Below are 14279 nucleotides of genomic sequence, written 5' to 3'. Positions count from 1 at the left end.
GTCTTGTGATAGATATTTTAAATAAGATTTGAAGAATTAAATGTCCACTTTTCTATATAATGTGCGAAATGTATAATATATGCATAAGAAAACAAAGAAATCAGTATTTTCTTCTTTGTCTTTGTAATGGTGTTATGGTCCTAAATAATCAGTAAAGTCAATTTCACTACCAGCAGCTGCAGTTGGATCCATAGTATTTCCCAGCCACATTGCTTGATCAGTGATTTCCTTCCAAAGTTTTTCATCGGAATGATCAATATTGCCTAAATCCTCCAACAATTGTTGTAAATCGTCATCATTTAGATTATGAACGGAATCCAACTGATCCATGTTTTTTTCCATCACCTGAGAGCCCTTTTCAGTTAGCGTGGTTTGGTATGAATTTTCCAAGCTCGCAGTTATGATATCAAAAAAAGTAGAAGGTTCCGAGTTATTGACGTTAATATCATTAACATCATTATTACCATTACTATAATCAGTCAGCGTTGGTTTCGCGCCTTCCGGAAGTATGCTAACAATGTTCGATATAGATTCGTTCTTGATCATATTTGTATTGGTGTTTGATTTATCACAGTCTATAATTGAAGGGTCAATGCGATCGCCATCTTTGTGAGGTTTACACTTTTCGGTTTCTCTTTTGGGTTCATTGCTATCTTCTACTATGTTATCGTTTTCACAATTCATAGAATCAAATTTCAAAATATCGTTATATTTAGTAATCAAGTCATTCATTATGCCGTGGAAATCCAAATTTGCCATTAATGTTAATAATTGTGCTCTTCTTAAGCCTGCTGGAATGTTGCCTAAGTTTCTCATTTGTGTGAAAATTTCCAGAGAATGATCCAAATGATATAGTGTTTGTTCATGAATACCAAAAGCAGTGTTGAATAGTAATAAAGTACAAGAAGAAGTAAAAAGATACTCTCTGTCCATATAACTAAACATAGCAAGCATACTATTCTGTAATAAACTCCACAGAGACCTAATAGTATTCACAGAAGCATGCAAAGAACATGTTAATAAGGAAGATATTGTGGCAGAATAGTTTTGTAAGTTGACGAAAGTATTGCTCGTTTTGAACCTTTTCAATTGAATGGATGCAAAATGAAATAATAAAGGTCTCACGGCCAAGTTTATTCCTTGAAAATATTCCGTAAACATATTGGTTGACAATCTCGATATTTTGAAATCTTCATCCTTTTGCGTAAAATCCACCTGTAAGGAATCGGACAAATTGTTCCTCCATTCCAACAACTGCTTGATGACAACTTTCAAAGTAATTATGATGTTTGTCTCAGGTTGCCTTTGATATAATTTGCTCAAAATTTGTGCATTGATTTTCACAATAGTAACGCAGTTAGAAATCAATTCTGCCTTTCTGAAAACATAGTGACTATTTTTCTCTTCGATAGTTTCATCATCAATATCCGCTGGCAGTGCTGTAGAGATTGTATAATCAGTGAAACTTAATGGTAACCCAGCTTTTGAGCTAAGCATTCGTTCAAACATGTAAACTGTCCACCAAAGTCTCCTATGATGCTCGATTTCATACCTGGATAGAGTGTCGCTTTGAGAATCAACATGTAAGCCTAGAATTAAGCACGTCCTTAGGGCTTGACCGAAGTAAAAATAAGAGGCTAAAGTGTAATCAGCCACCTGTAAGAAGAACGCGTATAACAACAGGACTTCAATACCGCCTTTCTTAGTCACATTTTCTAATCTTTCACTTGAGAACAAACAATTAAAAATTTTAGAACCCATTTGAAAAAATTTTGAACCGGGCAATTTTGGCTGATTAGAATAATTCTTCAACATTTCATTATTGATGGAACCCAGATACATTTCACCTACTGCTAAAATTAACAAAATTTTGCAAAACCAAACAGCTTGTAAAATTGGATCATTCTCATTGTCCAAAGCTTTTTTGGTATTATCATAGTATAGCCATTTATTTTCCAAGTACAATTTGTTAATGCCACATTTAACCAGGCCTTCGTTGAAAAAGTAAAAACAACCATCGTTATAATTTATAAAGCAGTCAATTAATAGTTTTGTGTAATTATACGAAGGCAACTGAAACTGTATTACCTCTTCCTGGCCACTACTACCATCCGTATCGCTTTTCAAAATTATCTTAAACATCAATGGAGATAAATTATCGTTGATTGAGTTTAAGTTGACAATAGTCGATATAGGGTTCAAAAAATTATAGGACGAGAAAAGATAGTTGTTTGAATTGATAAAAGAACTTATAGCCGGGTTCAGGTTTGAATTTAAAATCTTGTTTTTGGTGTTTATTGGCAAAGGTCGAAAATTCTTGACCGAAATATACTTTGTAACCAAAGATTGAATTTCTAACCCAAATAATGTCATTGAAGAAGATCCAACAAAATAATGGAATCCATTGTGAGATTCTATGAGCCTACCACTTCTTTGAGCAAAATTTGTTGATATTTCTTCATCATCTTCATCATCATCCTCATGACCATTGGCACCGTTGCCATTTTCGCCATTAGCATTAGCTGGTTGTTTAAAGATGCTGATGGCCTTTTTGTAGTATTTTTCCAAACTATGATCATAGCTCCTATTATTTGTGATTCTGTTGCTGTTGTCATCGTCGTTATCGTTATCGGACGCAGTGTTACTATTGGACATGAGGTCAAATATAGGAGCCGCCGGAGCGCTGGATACTTCCAATGTGTCACTTGAGGGTGCATTGTTTATATGCCTCTCGTCATCATCGCTGTTATCCTTACCACGTACACTCACTGGTCTCTCCAAGAGCAAAGCTTTCAGGCGGTTATTCTCTTCAGTTTTATCATTCAAGTCTTTTTGCAGTTGTTGCAGATACTTTGTCGACACAACAATTTTTTTTGACGGCTCCAAGTACTCACATATGGCATTGCTCGTAACACATTTTTGGCAAGGGTTACCACCAGGACATTTTATATGACGTTTCCTACAAGAAAGGCATGCGACAGAAGATCTCTGCTGCCTTTTTTGCGGTTGTTTATTAACGTAGGCTGGTTGCTTAGATTGTATCGAATGCCTACTGCCTTGGTCGGTCACCATTAAACTCGTTAAGATCACTGCAATTATCCTATCAATGAGTTAGTTGGACCAGTGTCGTATTTATCGTTATTGTAATGGTTACTTACTAATTGCTGCTTAGAAAGCTTTAAATTGCCGCCGAAGTCAAGTATATCATCAAGCACCTGGTGGATGTTTTCATTTTTACTCCAATATTCGCCACCTCATTGCCGCGGAGAAATATCGTTTATAATGACATATCCGATGACTCAATCCCATAAACGAGGTATGGGTGTATATCACGTGATATATTATGCTCACGTGATGACCACGTGACTAATGAGCGGGTTACAAGAATTATTTTCTCTTCGATTTGATTGGATATTTGTCTTGATGCCCCCAAAAAAGTAAAAGATACACCAATTACCACTTGCTGCTTAGCGTAGGTGTAAAACATATTTCTACTAGTACAATACTTTTCTATATAAGTTTATATATTCATATTGACACGTAACGCAAAAGAACAATCTTAGGATTTAAAAGAAATTTTTCGTGCACTTAATTGCAGAATCACCTAATTATATTTTTGTTCGACTATGTCTTTGGCCAAATCCGCTGCTAACAAACTTGACTGGGCAAAAGTCATCTCTTCTCTACGTATAACAGGGTCGACTGCCACTCAATTATCGAGTTTTAAAAAGAGAAACGATGAGGCACGTAGACAATTACTAGAGCTGCAAAGTCAACCCACCGAAGTAGATTTCAGTCATTATAGATCTGTGTTGAAAAACACTTCAGTCATTGACAAGATAGAATCATACGTTAAGCAATATAAGCCGGTCAAAATCGATGCCTCCAAACAATTACAAGTGATTGAGTCTTTTGAAAAGCACGCAATGACCAACGCCAAGGAGACAGAATCCTTAGTTTCCAAGGAGTTAAAGGATTTGCAAAGCACCTTAGATAATATTCAATCTGCAAGACCTTTCGATGAATTAACTGTTGACGACCTGACAAAGATCAAACCTGAAATTGATGCTAAGGTAGAAGAGATGGTCAAGAAGGGTAAATGGGACGTACCTGGTTACAAGGACAGATTCGGCAATTTGAATGTGATGTAGTACCCTTTACCTCTATATATTACGCACCATATTCTATTATTTTTTTCACAGGTTTATATAACTGGCAAATATTATAATTAAACATTCTTACTGTCATATATACACAAATGTGCGCCTGCATATCCTTACGCTAAGAAAATCTTGTACGTTACATATATTTCAAAAATATGAAGGCTGATGTAAAGTTGTCTCTTGAGAAATATAGAAAAAAGAGTAGAGGGAAATGAACAAAGAATTGGCTTCTAAGTTTTTATCAAGCATCAAGCATGAACGTGAACAAGACATTCAAACAACTTCTAGGCTATTAACAACGCTATCTATCCAACAATTGGTGCAAAATGGCTTGGCAATAAACAACATACATCTAGAAAACATAAGATCCGGTCTCATTGGCAAATTATATATGGAACTGGGACCTAACTTGGCGGTTAACGACAAAATTCAAAGGGGTGATATTAAGGTTGGTGATATTGTTTTGGTACGCCCTGCAAAAACCAAAGTAAATACCAAGACTAAGCCCAAAGTCAAAAAGGTGTCTGAAGACTCCAATGGCGAGCAAGCGGAATGCTCAGGCGTTGTCTACAAAATGAGTGATACTCAAATCACCATAGCTCTAGAAGAATCTCAAGATGTTATTGCTACCACATTTTATTCTTATAGCAAACTTTACATTTTAAAGACTACCAATGTCGTCACGTATAATAGAATGGAATCCACAATGAGAAAACTGTCTGAAATTAGTTCACCCATACAAGACAAAATTATACAATACTTGGTAAACGAACGCCCCTTCATCCCCAATACAAACAGCTTTCAAAACATTAAATCTTTTTTAAACCCGAATCTGAATGACTCCCAGAAAACTGCCATTAATTTTGCCATTAACAATGACTTGACCATTATACATGGTCCTCCTGGTACGGGTAAAACATTCACATTAATTGAATTGATCCAGCAATTGCTAATTAAAAATCCTGAGGAGAGAATCTTAATTTGTGGGCCTTCCAATATTTCTGTGGATACGATTCTGGAGAGGCTAACGCCTCTTGTGCCGAATAATTTATTATTAAGAATCGGTCATCCTGCTAGGCTATTAGACTCTAATAAAAGACACTCTCTTGATATACTTAGTAAAAAGAATACTATTGTGAAGGACATTTCCCAGGAGATTGACAAATTAATTCAGGAGAATAAAAAACTAAAAAACTATAAGCAACGTAAAGAAAACTGGAACGAAATTAAACTGCTGCGCAAAGATTTAAAGAAAAGAGAGTTCAAAACCATTAAGGACTTAATAATACAATCGAGAATAGTCGTCACCACTTTACACGGTTCATCATCGAGAGAACTATGCTCCCTTTATAGAGATGATCCAAATTTCCAGCTTTTCGATACCTTGATCATCGATGAAGTCTCACAGGCCATGGAACCACAATGCTGGATCCCACTAATTGCACATCAAAATCAGTTCCACAAACTAGTCCTTGCTGGTGACAATAAACAATTGCCACCCACAATCAAAACAGAAGACGACAAAAATGTCATTCACAATTTGGAAACCACACTATTTGACAGAATAATCAAAATATTCCCGAAAAGGGATATGGTAAAATTTCTTAACGTTCAATACAGGATGAATCAAAAAATTATGGAATTTCCATCGCACTCAATGTATAATGGGAAACTATTGGCCGATGCAACGGTCGCGAACAGACTTTTGATAGACCTACCGACCGTCGATGCTACGCCATCTGAGGATGATGACGATACAAAAATTCCTTTAATTTGGTATGATACGCAAGGTGATGAATTTCAAGAGACTGCAGATGAAGCTACTATCCTTGGATCTAAGTATAATGAGGGCGAAATTGCCATTGTAAAAGAACACATTGAGAATTTAAGGTCATTCAACGTCCCGGAGAACTCTATAGGTGTTATTTCTCCATACAATGCACAAGTTTCTCATCTGAAAAAATTGATCCATGATGAATTAAAATTAACTGATATTGAAATATCAACTGTAGATGGGTTCCAGGGCCGTGAAAAAGATGTTATCATATTGAGTTTAGTTCGTAGCAATGAAAAATTTGAAGTTGGTTTCCTTAAGGAAGAACGAAGACTGAACGTCGCCATGACAAGACCCAGAAGGCAACTAGTTGTTGTTGGCAATATAGAAGTTCTGCAAAGGTGCGGTAACAAGTACCTAAAAAGTTGGTCAGAATGGTGTGAAGAGAACGCTGACGTAAGGTACCCCAACATTGACGATTATTTGTAAAGAATACACAAGATGTATAGAGTATACGTCGTTATACAGTAGGTAAAAAATGTTCGTTATATATTATATCCTCTAGTATATCAATGCAGTAGCAGCAGTCATTCATCGTACACGTAAAAATCTACTGTTTCGTCTGCGGTAACAAACATCGAATATTTAGGGTTGAATGCAATTGACCTGGGGCAGGTCTCATGAGAAACACAGGGAATGAACCCTTGCGGCCTTAATACTTTGTTACTTATTGAATCAGAATGATTCCAAATGGCAATCCTACCGTCATAATCGGTTCCAAGGACGAATTCACCATCTGGTGTGAAACAAGCAGATCCAGAATCTAGAAATTCTCTCATCGGGAAGGCCCTTGTTCCTATTAGTTCGAATAATTGTTGACCTGTGAATGCGTCAAAAATTAAATGCTTTCCTATCGAGGAGCCAACTAATAAATACTTTCCATTGTTAGAAAATTCTAATTTATTCCATTGACTGAAAGTCGCATCATTAATTTTAATTATCAAGAAAGGACCCTCCTGAATTTTTTTCAGATTATATAGCCCTATTTCGAAATTCTCTGGGTTCCCCAATGCGAATACAAGGCCACTTGGATCATATGCGATACAATTTGGTACGAGACTTGGTATAATAACTTGCGGTTTAGAGATCTTCAAATCCCAAAGCCTAACGGATTCATCGTATGACGACGATAGAAACGTATCGTTCACGGGGTTCATCTTCAAATCATTCACTAGGGCGCCATGACCGGAAAAATATCTTAGATATTGGTTTGTTTCCAGATTAAGGTATTTAATGTCAAAATTTTTCATTGTAGAGGAATAGATACATTCGTTTTGTGCGTGCGTAAAGATAGCGGAGTGACAGCCATATTTCTTAGAGGCTATAGTGTCCAAGAATTTGCAGTTCGTGGCACTGTACAATTGCATTGTATCGTTGGAAGAAGAGGTCAGTAGAAACTGGCCATTATCGTCGAAATTCAATGAGGTTACGGGTCCGCAGTCTTTTTCTTGAGGTTGAAAGCTTTTAACATGCTTGAATTTCAGCAGGTTGGGCTTATTGATGGACACGGTGGTCATTGTTGGCTATGCTAAAAGGACAAACGGTGTATTTGCTTGTGCTTTGCTCGATATTTTAGTCTTGCTTTCATTTTTTTTCTTTCTTTTTTAATGTACTAGTGCTAAACTGCATGAAGAAAAAATGGGTAAAAAAAGGTATCGAATAAATGAGTGTAGGTAACAGTTAAACAGCAAAAAGAAGGAGCAAAAGAGAGTGAAGATCAGATCGTAACATATTGCAAGATGTTGGGAATGATAAGGTGGGTAGTAGAGGGGACGTTGGTAGCTATGCTCCTATCGGCAATAAGAAGGGAGACGGGAATGATATTCTTTTACAACCAGTATCAGTTGGGCGGCTGGATACATAGATATCTGTCATGGGGAGAGATGTGCTACACAAGGACGCTGAAGATGGTTAAACGTTCTAAATTTTTCAGAAAGCAGTTGAACGAGGACGGGTTTGGACGCATCAATGATAGCGGTCCAAAACGAAGGGGAAGAGATCAATCTCAATACAGCAGTAGGTTTGTAGAACTAGATTAAACTTGCGTGCATGCACGTACACACGTAAATATATTCGTACAAATAGAGTGCTTACATATATTCAGTTCAGATTATTTATTTTGTGGTGCCACAAGTTTTTTCTAATAGGATCGTATTTGATTGCTAGCAAGCTATAGGCCTTAACAGCGTTGTCTCGGGTACAAGGGTCTGCCCCCCAGTGATATGCCAGGAATTCCAGGGCATATGAGGACTCGATCTCGGGCAAATCCTCTGGTGAGCCAATTGGAAGTGACAATACGTCACCGATGAAGGTTGTGGCGAAGTCGACTACTTTGCTATCCCACTGTAGCCTATCATGGAATAGCTCTTGGAAACCACGGAGGTAGGTCCACGGACTGATGTTCTGCGGAACCAATTGAATCTTGTCCATAATGAACTGGAGCTCGTCGGCCAATTCCACTTTTGAAATGACATCTTTAGCGTTCACCCAGTAAAACATCCTATGAGTCCATGCGCTGTTGTTATAAATGTCTGTCTCGATGAGGTCGCTGGCGTAGGCGAGCTCATGTTGAAAGTCACTGAAGAACAAACAGCACCACTTTCTGTACGACCAAACGTGATAATTCTTGGAATCATCATCAATCATCAGTTTTAAGATAGGCAGCTCTCTTTTGAAGGAAGGAGACGGATGTAGCTTCAAAAGAGACTGTCTATAGGACCAGATCTGATAGTTCTTTGGATTATTCAGCGTAACTTCATCTAGCCAGTCTAATTCCTTGTTCAGGTACAAGACAGTGTCTTCGGATTCACTCATCATGTGCCTGACGATATTGAATCGGTAGTTCCATATGGTGTAGAAGGCTGGCGCCACGTCGATAATTTCGGCTGTTAGCTGTAGTGCCCTGGGTGACAGTTCGTTAAGGCTGATCAGAGCCCTTGCGAGTCCCATCAACCGCTTATAATCCTCGGTATACATAATCCTGCACAGTTCATCCTGCAAGTCTGTCTCAATGGGCAAAGGTTTAACGTCTGAATAATCGTACTCCTCCATTTTCGATGGTGTACGTTGTATCAGCACTTGATATATAATATACCATAATTAACAGTCTTGCAGTAGGTCTGCACCAACAGTTAAGGACCAATTTAACAGAATGTCAAAAGCGAAACTTTGCTGATGTGTTTTATCACGAGGCCCAATCGAAAACCGGCGCGAGCACTGCTGCAACCTTCAAAAATGAGAGAGCGCTTCCCAGCAGGTCTCTAGTTGCATATGGATAGCGTCATGATGAATATAGGTCAGCATAGGGCTCTGGAAGGCCTGGCATTATCGGTTATTGTCGCTATTGCTGCCCTTTTCTCTGCTCGTGTAAGGTGACATTGTTGTATTCCCGCTTTTTTCGTTTCAATTTTAACGGCAAGGAGCAACCATGAAAGTAAGATGATCGCATGAACTGAAAATGTCAACGAAACTCATTCAAAATAATTATACTCTAGATATCCTCTAAACGACTAATCACAACAGTAGTACACCACTGAAAATGATGAGTGGCACAGGAAACGTTTCCTCGATGCTCCACAGCTATAGCGCCAACATACAGCACAACGATGGCTCTCCGGACTTGGATTTACTAGAATCAGAATTACTGGATATTGCTCTGCTCAACTCTGGGTCCTCTCTGCAAGACCCTGGTTTATTGAGTCTGAACCAAGAGAAAATGATAACAGCAGGTACTACTACACCAGGTAAGGAAGATGAAGGGGAGCTCAGGGATGACATCGCATCTTTGCAAGGATTGCTTGATCGACACGTTCAATTTGGCAGAAAGCTACCTCTGAGGACGCCATACGCGAATCCACTGGATTTTATCAACATTAACCCGCAGTCCCTTCCATTGTCTCTAGAAATTATTGGGTTGCCGAAGGTTTCTAGGGTGGAAACTCAGATGAAGCTGAGTTTTCGGATTAGAAACGCACATGCAAGAAAAAACTTCTTTATTCATCTGCCCTCTGATTGTATAGCGAAGGACAAGTTTTTCACCAGCTCGGACGATCCCACCAACTTGACAATACCCAATAGGGACATCAACGAAAGGACTCTTTTCTTGGACGCCTTTCTTTTGTGTGCATCTAACAACAATAGCAACAACTTCAAGCAGACCTATGTTTGTAATAGATGTATCAACAGGGAAAAAAGAAGAGCGTCGAGAAGAAAGTCTGGGTTGAACGACAACTCCATCTGGCAAAATAACGAAAACAAAAGAGCAATCATATTCAATAGTAAACAACTTTTCATCATTAGTAATAACGGTTTGAGTGGTAACTCTAACTGTATCAATTTCGACTTACCGACGAGAATCGTCTGTTACTGCAGACACCACAAGGCAACTAACGGGTTTGTAGTTTTGTTCCTTCTAAGGGACCATAACGGCGATATCTTGGCGAAAACTATAACAGATCCCATAATGATCATGGACAAGAAAAATGCCAGCAATACCACAACTCCAACCAGCACCAGCAATGCCCAGGTTTCGCCAATGACAAATGACACTAGATCCTTTTCATCGCCGCAAAGTGACTTAAACTTCCCATCCGAATTCCCCCTGCCTTCTAACAGTAAAAATTTTGTCATTTCTACGAACTGTATGCTTGATAGCAATTGTAATAACAACAACAATGATAATGATAACAAAAACAACATTAAGACTAATACCGCAATGATGAACAACAACAGACACTTTCCATCACCAAATTCCTCCAGTGAGGACAGCAACCATTCTTTTTCAGATATTCATTTTTCTAATAACAACGACAACAATTTACATCGTTCACTAGACTCTTGGTCGTCCACAGGTTTTAATAGTTCATCTAATCCCGCTCTTACTACATTAACTAGTGATTTCAGTGCGGCCTCTGCGAGACACACTGGCAAGAGGCAGCGTTCGGTAAACGAGCCTTTTATGTCTACGCCTAATACGTTTTCCCGTCTTCCCCAGAAATTCATCGATTCTTCCAAAGATATATCGAACCATAATAGTGTCCCCGTGGCGCTAAATAACAAGCCTTCTATTCAGCGTGTCATCCCCGCACAAGGTTCCATCAACGGAGGTATAGAAGTGACTCTACTTGGCTCAAAGTTTAAGCAGGGCTTAATCATCAAGTTTGGCGAAAATATAGCATTGTCCAGCCAATGCTGGAATGAATCTACGATGGTGACTTATTTACCGCCTTCATCTAAACCTGGACCGGTTTTGGTAACCATAGTCGACCCAAGTGAAACGTCTATGAGAAATAATAGCAATAGTAGTGTTTCCACCAGCAATAGTACCAATGACATTCTGCACTTAAACAAGTATACCGGTGAGAAAGCAATCTTTACTTATGTTGATGATACTGATAGGCAACTAATTGAATTGGCTCTGCAAATTGTGGGGCTGAAAATGAACGGTAAACTGGAAGATGCAAGAAATATTGCTAAAAGGATTGTTGGCAGTGATTCATCTCCATCTAATAATAACGCAGGATTACACTCACAGAATAGCTCTTTAAATTCGTACACGAATATGATGCGAAATATAAACGATGAACAATTGATCACTGAAGTTATTAAGTCATTTAAGAGAAATAATAATCTCTCTACCGTCAATCTTTCCATGTGTGACGTTAGGGGTAGAACTCTATTACATCTGGCAGCATTCAATAACTGGTATAGTCTTGTCTCATTACTAATCAAATATGGGTCGCATTTGAACGACCAAGATTTATTTGGTTTTACTCCGCTACATATGGCGTGTATTAATGGTGACTTGAGAATTATAAGACTATTGTTAGAATGCAACGTTAATATTATGAAGAAAACCAGAAACGGCTTTATCGCTAAACAGTTCTTCCTGATGAATTATACTGTCAACAAGACCAGATATTCTAATTATGAAACCAGTCTGTTTGACGACATTCTGACTAGATTAACGAAGAATACAACAGGATCCAGTGATACTCAACCGTTTGAGAGAAATGTATCCCAGTCAAGTTTCAACTCAAGTTTATTTGATGATGACGATGCTGATCATGACTATGTCCAAGAAAGAAAATATTTATTGGCGGATTCCGCTGCCCTTGCCCCCGAACAATCCAACTGTAATGACAATACGTCATTCTCAATCCTAGATTCGGATTCAGGTTATGACATAAGTGATTGTGAATCATCTTCAGATGAGATTGCTTTGGAGTTCTTTAACACCCACAAAATCAAGGACTTCTCTTCAAAGCCAAATGAAATACCAAAAACTACTAAGACTAGCATAGAGCCTGACGGATCTTTATGGAACAGAATGCTAACTCGTTTAAATGACGAGCTCCCAAAGTATGAAGACTTGTTCCCAAAAAAACCCAAAAACTGGGAACTTGGTAGCAAATCTGTGGAGATTGGGCCAGATAATTCTGCCCAAATGACCGTGGATGATTCTCAAACTTCTTCTGAAGACGATGAATTAGAAGCTTTACAGGTCGGGTTCAACACAATCTTTTCCAAGAAGCAAAACTTTCAGAATGATAAGATGCTCCTATTCTTTTGGATCCCCTTAACTTTAGTACTCTTATTATGTTTCACATTATCGAATTTGGGGAAAGATGATGATATGTTTCATAATTTATCCAAAATTGTTCAGGAATATTTAAGAATTGGTTTAGCCAAGGTACTACTAGGCAACGAAAGGATGAAAACCTCTTTTAAAATGCAGTTATCGAAGTTTCAAAACAATAACATTCTAAACGACATGCGAGTCAATTAAAGACATTTTTCTAGCTACATAATCCTTACACTATATAGATTCATTTTTTATTATTTTGCATTTTTGAATTTTATCTTCTTTATGTTACTGAATACTACTTATACTGTCTTCATTTTTTTTTTGCTTAGAATTATAAAGTTCAAGATCAAGGCCGAAAATTTTTTAGAACATGAAAAATTGAAAACTCATGGTACCTCATCTCGAAAAGATCCTAAGGGCCAAGTCAAGAATTCGTGTAGAAAAATGAGTGCTATAGGCGACAAGAACCAATTTCGTATCATTGTGGGCTCATACGAGCACAACATTTTGTGTTTATCCTTAGATATCCCAAATCAAAAGGAAAATGATGCAGCAAAGACACCACATTTTATGCCAATATTTCATTTTCAAGCCCATTCGTTGAGTATTAAATGTTTGGCTGTTTCAAGAAGATACCTAGTTTCTGGATCCAATGACGAGCACATCAGAATTTATGATTTGCAAAAGAGGAAGGAACTGGGTACTTTGTTAAGTCATCAGGGCTCTATTACTGCTCTACAATTCTCACATCCAGCTTCTTCCAGTGAGGATGCTGCTGTTTCAAAGGGGAGCAAGAATAGCAAATGGTTATTATCAGCATCAGAAGACCACAAAATTATGGTTTGGAGAGTAAAGGACTGGGAAACAGTGGGGACTTTAAAGGGACACACGGCAAGGGTTAATGATGTGGATATTCACCCCACCAATAGAATTGCCATCAGTGTTAGTGATGACCATTCTATACGTCTTTGGAATTTGATGACTCTAAGAAATGCTGCTGTACTAAAACTAAGAAAATATAATACAAACGGGACTTGTGTTAGATGGTTAGGCGCCAAAGGTGATTATTTTGCCGTGGGTTTAAGGGATAGGGTGCTTATTTATGAAACTGGATCGGCTAAAGTTTTTAAAGAAATAGTCTTTCAAAGGAAAACTCTTATGCATATTGAAACACATATTTTACCATTCGATAATAAGGAATACCTTTCTGTTGGTATCAGCGATGGTAATGTTCATTTCTATCCTTGTGAGGAGTTATTCGAAAAAGTTGAAGAAAATGAAAAGCAGGAAGATGATGACGACAAGGAGGATATCAGCCCCGCTTTTTCTTTATTGGGTCACACAAACCGTATTAAAGATTTCAAGTTTTATACGAATGAATTTGGTACCTACCTAGTCACCATTGGTTCTGATGGTAAAATTGTCGTATGGGATATGTCTACAAAAGAACAAGTAGCAGTCTACGACTGTGGCGAAAGGCTAAATTGCTTAACGCTATGCGATGAAAGCATTGAGAAATACAACACAATGAAGAAGAGGGATGCTGAAACAGCTGATATAGGTGACCAAAGTGAGGTGGAAAGTGATACCGAAGAATTAAAGAAGATAATGTTTGGTGAGAAGAAGAAACTCAATAAAAAGAAGCGGAAGCAATTGAAGAAGAGTAAAGTATCAGTAGAACTTGAATAAACGCCTT

General features: G+C 38.0%; 8 protein-coding genes across 8 annotated transcripts; 5 read left to right on the top strand and 3 right to left on the bottom strand.

Annotated features, from left to right (window-relative positions):
• Positions 1-132: 132 nt before the first annotated feature.
• Positions 133-3072, bottom strand: PUT3 (Put3p; the record flags this gene model as incomplete). Its single annotated transcript, NM_001179581.1, has 1 exon — positions 133-3072. The coding sequence occupies one exon, from the start codon at positions 3070-3072 to the stop codon at positions 133-135; it is 2940 nt and encodes a 979-aa protein (NP_012910.1).
• Positions 3073-3626: 554 nt separating this feature from the next.
• On the top strand, positions 3627-4151 carry ATP7 (F1F0 ATP synthase subunit d; the record flags this gene model as incomplete). The annotated part of the gene is made up of 1 exon (NM_001179582.3): positions 3627-4151. The coding sequence occupies one exon, from the start codon at positions 3627-3629 to the stop codon at positions 4149-4151; it is 525 nt and encodes a 174-aa protein (NP_012909.3).
• Positions 4152-4374: 223 nt separating this feature from the next.
• HCS1 (ATP-dependent 5'-3' DNA helicase HCS1) lies at positions 4375-6426 on the top strand (the record flags this gene model as incomplete). The annotated part of the gene is made up of 1 exon (NM_001179583.1): positions 4375-6426. One exon carries the CDS (start codon positions 4375-4377, stop codon positions 6424-6426), a length of 2052 nt encoding a protein of 683 aa, NP_012908.1.
• A 98-nt stretch (positions 6427-6524) lies between these two features.
• Positions 6525-7514, bottom strand: SWD2 (WD-repeat containing protein SWD2; the record flags this gene model as incomplete). Its single annotated transcript, NM_001179584.3, has 1 exon — positions 6525-7514. One exon carries the CDS (start codon positions 7512-7514, stop codon positions 6525-6527), a length of 990 nt encoding a protein of 329 aa, NP_012907.3.
• Positions 7515-7736: 222 nt separating this feature from the next.
• On the top strand, positions 7737-8036 carry MCO12 (Mco12p; the record flags this gene model as incomplete). Its single annotated transcript, NM_001184481.1, has 1 exon — positions 7737-8036. One exon carries the CDS (start codon positions 7737-7739, stop codon positions 8034-8036), a length of 300 nt encoding a protein of 99 aa, NP_076899.1.
• Positions 8037-8097: 61 nt separating this feature from the next.
• RAM2 (bifunctional protein farnesyltransferase/protein geranylgeranyltransferase) lies at positions 8098-9048 on the bottom strand (the record flags this gene model as incomplete). The annotated part of the gene is made up of 1 exon (NM_001179585.3): positions 8098-9048. One exon carries the CDS (start codon positions 9046-9048, stop codon positions 8098-8100), a length of 951 nt encoding a protein of 316 aa, NP_012906.3.
• Positions 9049-9535: 487 nt separating this feature from the next.
• Positions 9536-12784, top strand: SPT23 (Spt23p; the record flags this gene model as incomplete). Its single annotated transcript, NM_001179586.1, has 1 exon — positions 9536-12784. The coding sequence occupies one exon, from the start codon at positions 9536-9538 to the stop codon at positions 12782-12784; it is 3249 nt and encodes a 1082-aa protein (NP_012905.1).
• Positions 12785-12865: 81 nt separating this feature from the next.
• MAK11 (Mak11p) lies at positions 12866-14272 on the top strand (the record flags this gene model as incomplete). The annotated part of the gene is made up of 1 exon (NM_001179587.3): positions 12866-14272. One exon carries the CDS (start codon positions 12866-12868, stop codon positions 14270-14272), a length of 1407 nt encoding a protein of 468 aa, NP_012904.3.
• Positions 14273-14279: the final 7 nt, after the last annotated feature.

Source organism: Saccharomyces cerevisiae, chromosome XI (assembly GCF_000146045.2).
Source record: "Saccharomyces cerevisiae S288C chromosome XI, complete sequence".
In the NCBI taxonomy this organism is placed as follows: Eukaryota; Fungi; Ascomycota; class Saccharomycetes; order Saccharomycetales; family Saccharomycetaceae; genus Saccharomyces; species Saccharomyces cerevisiae.
The sequence above is the reverse complement of the archived record's forward strand: the minus strand, read 5'-3'. Positions and strand labels throughout refer to the sequence as shown.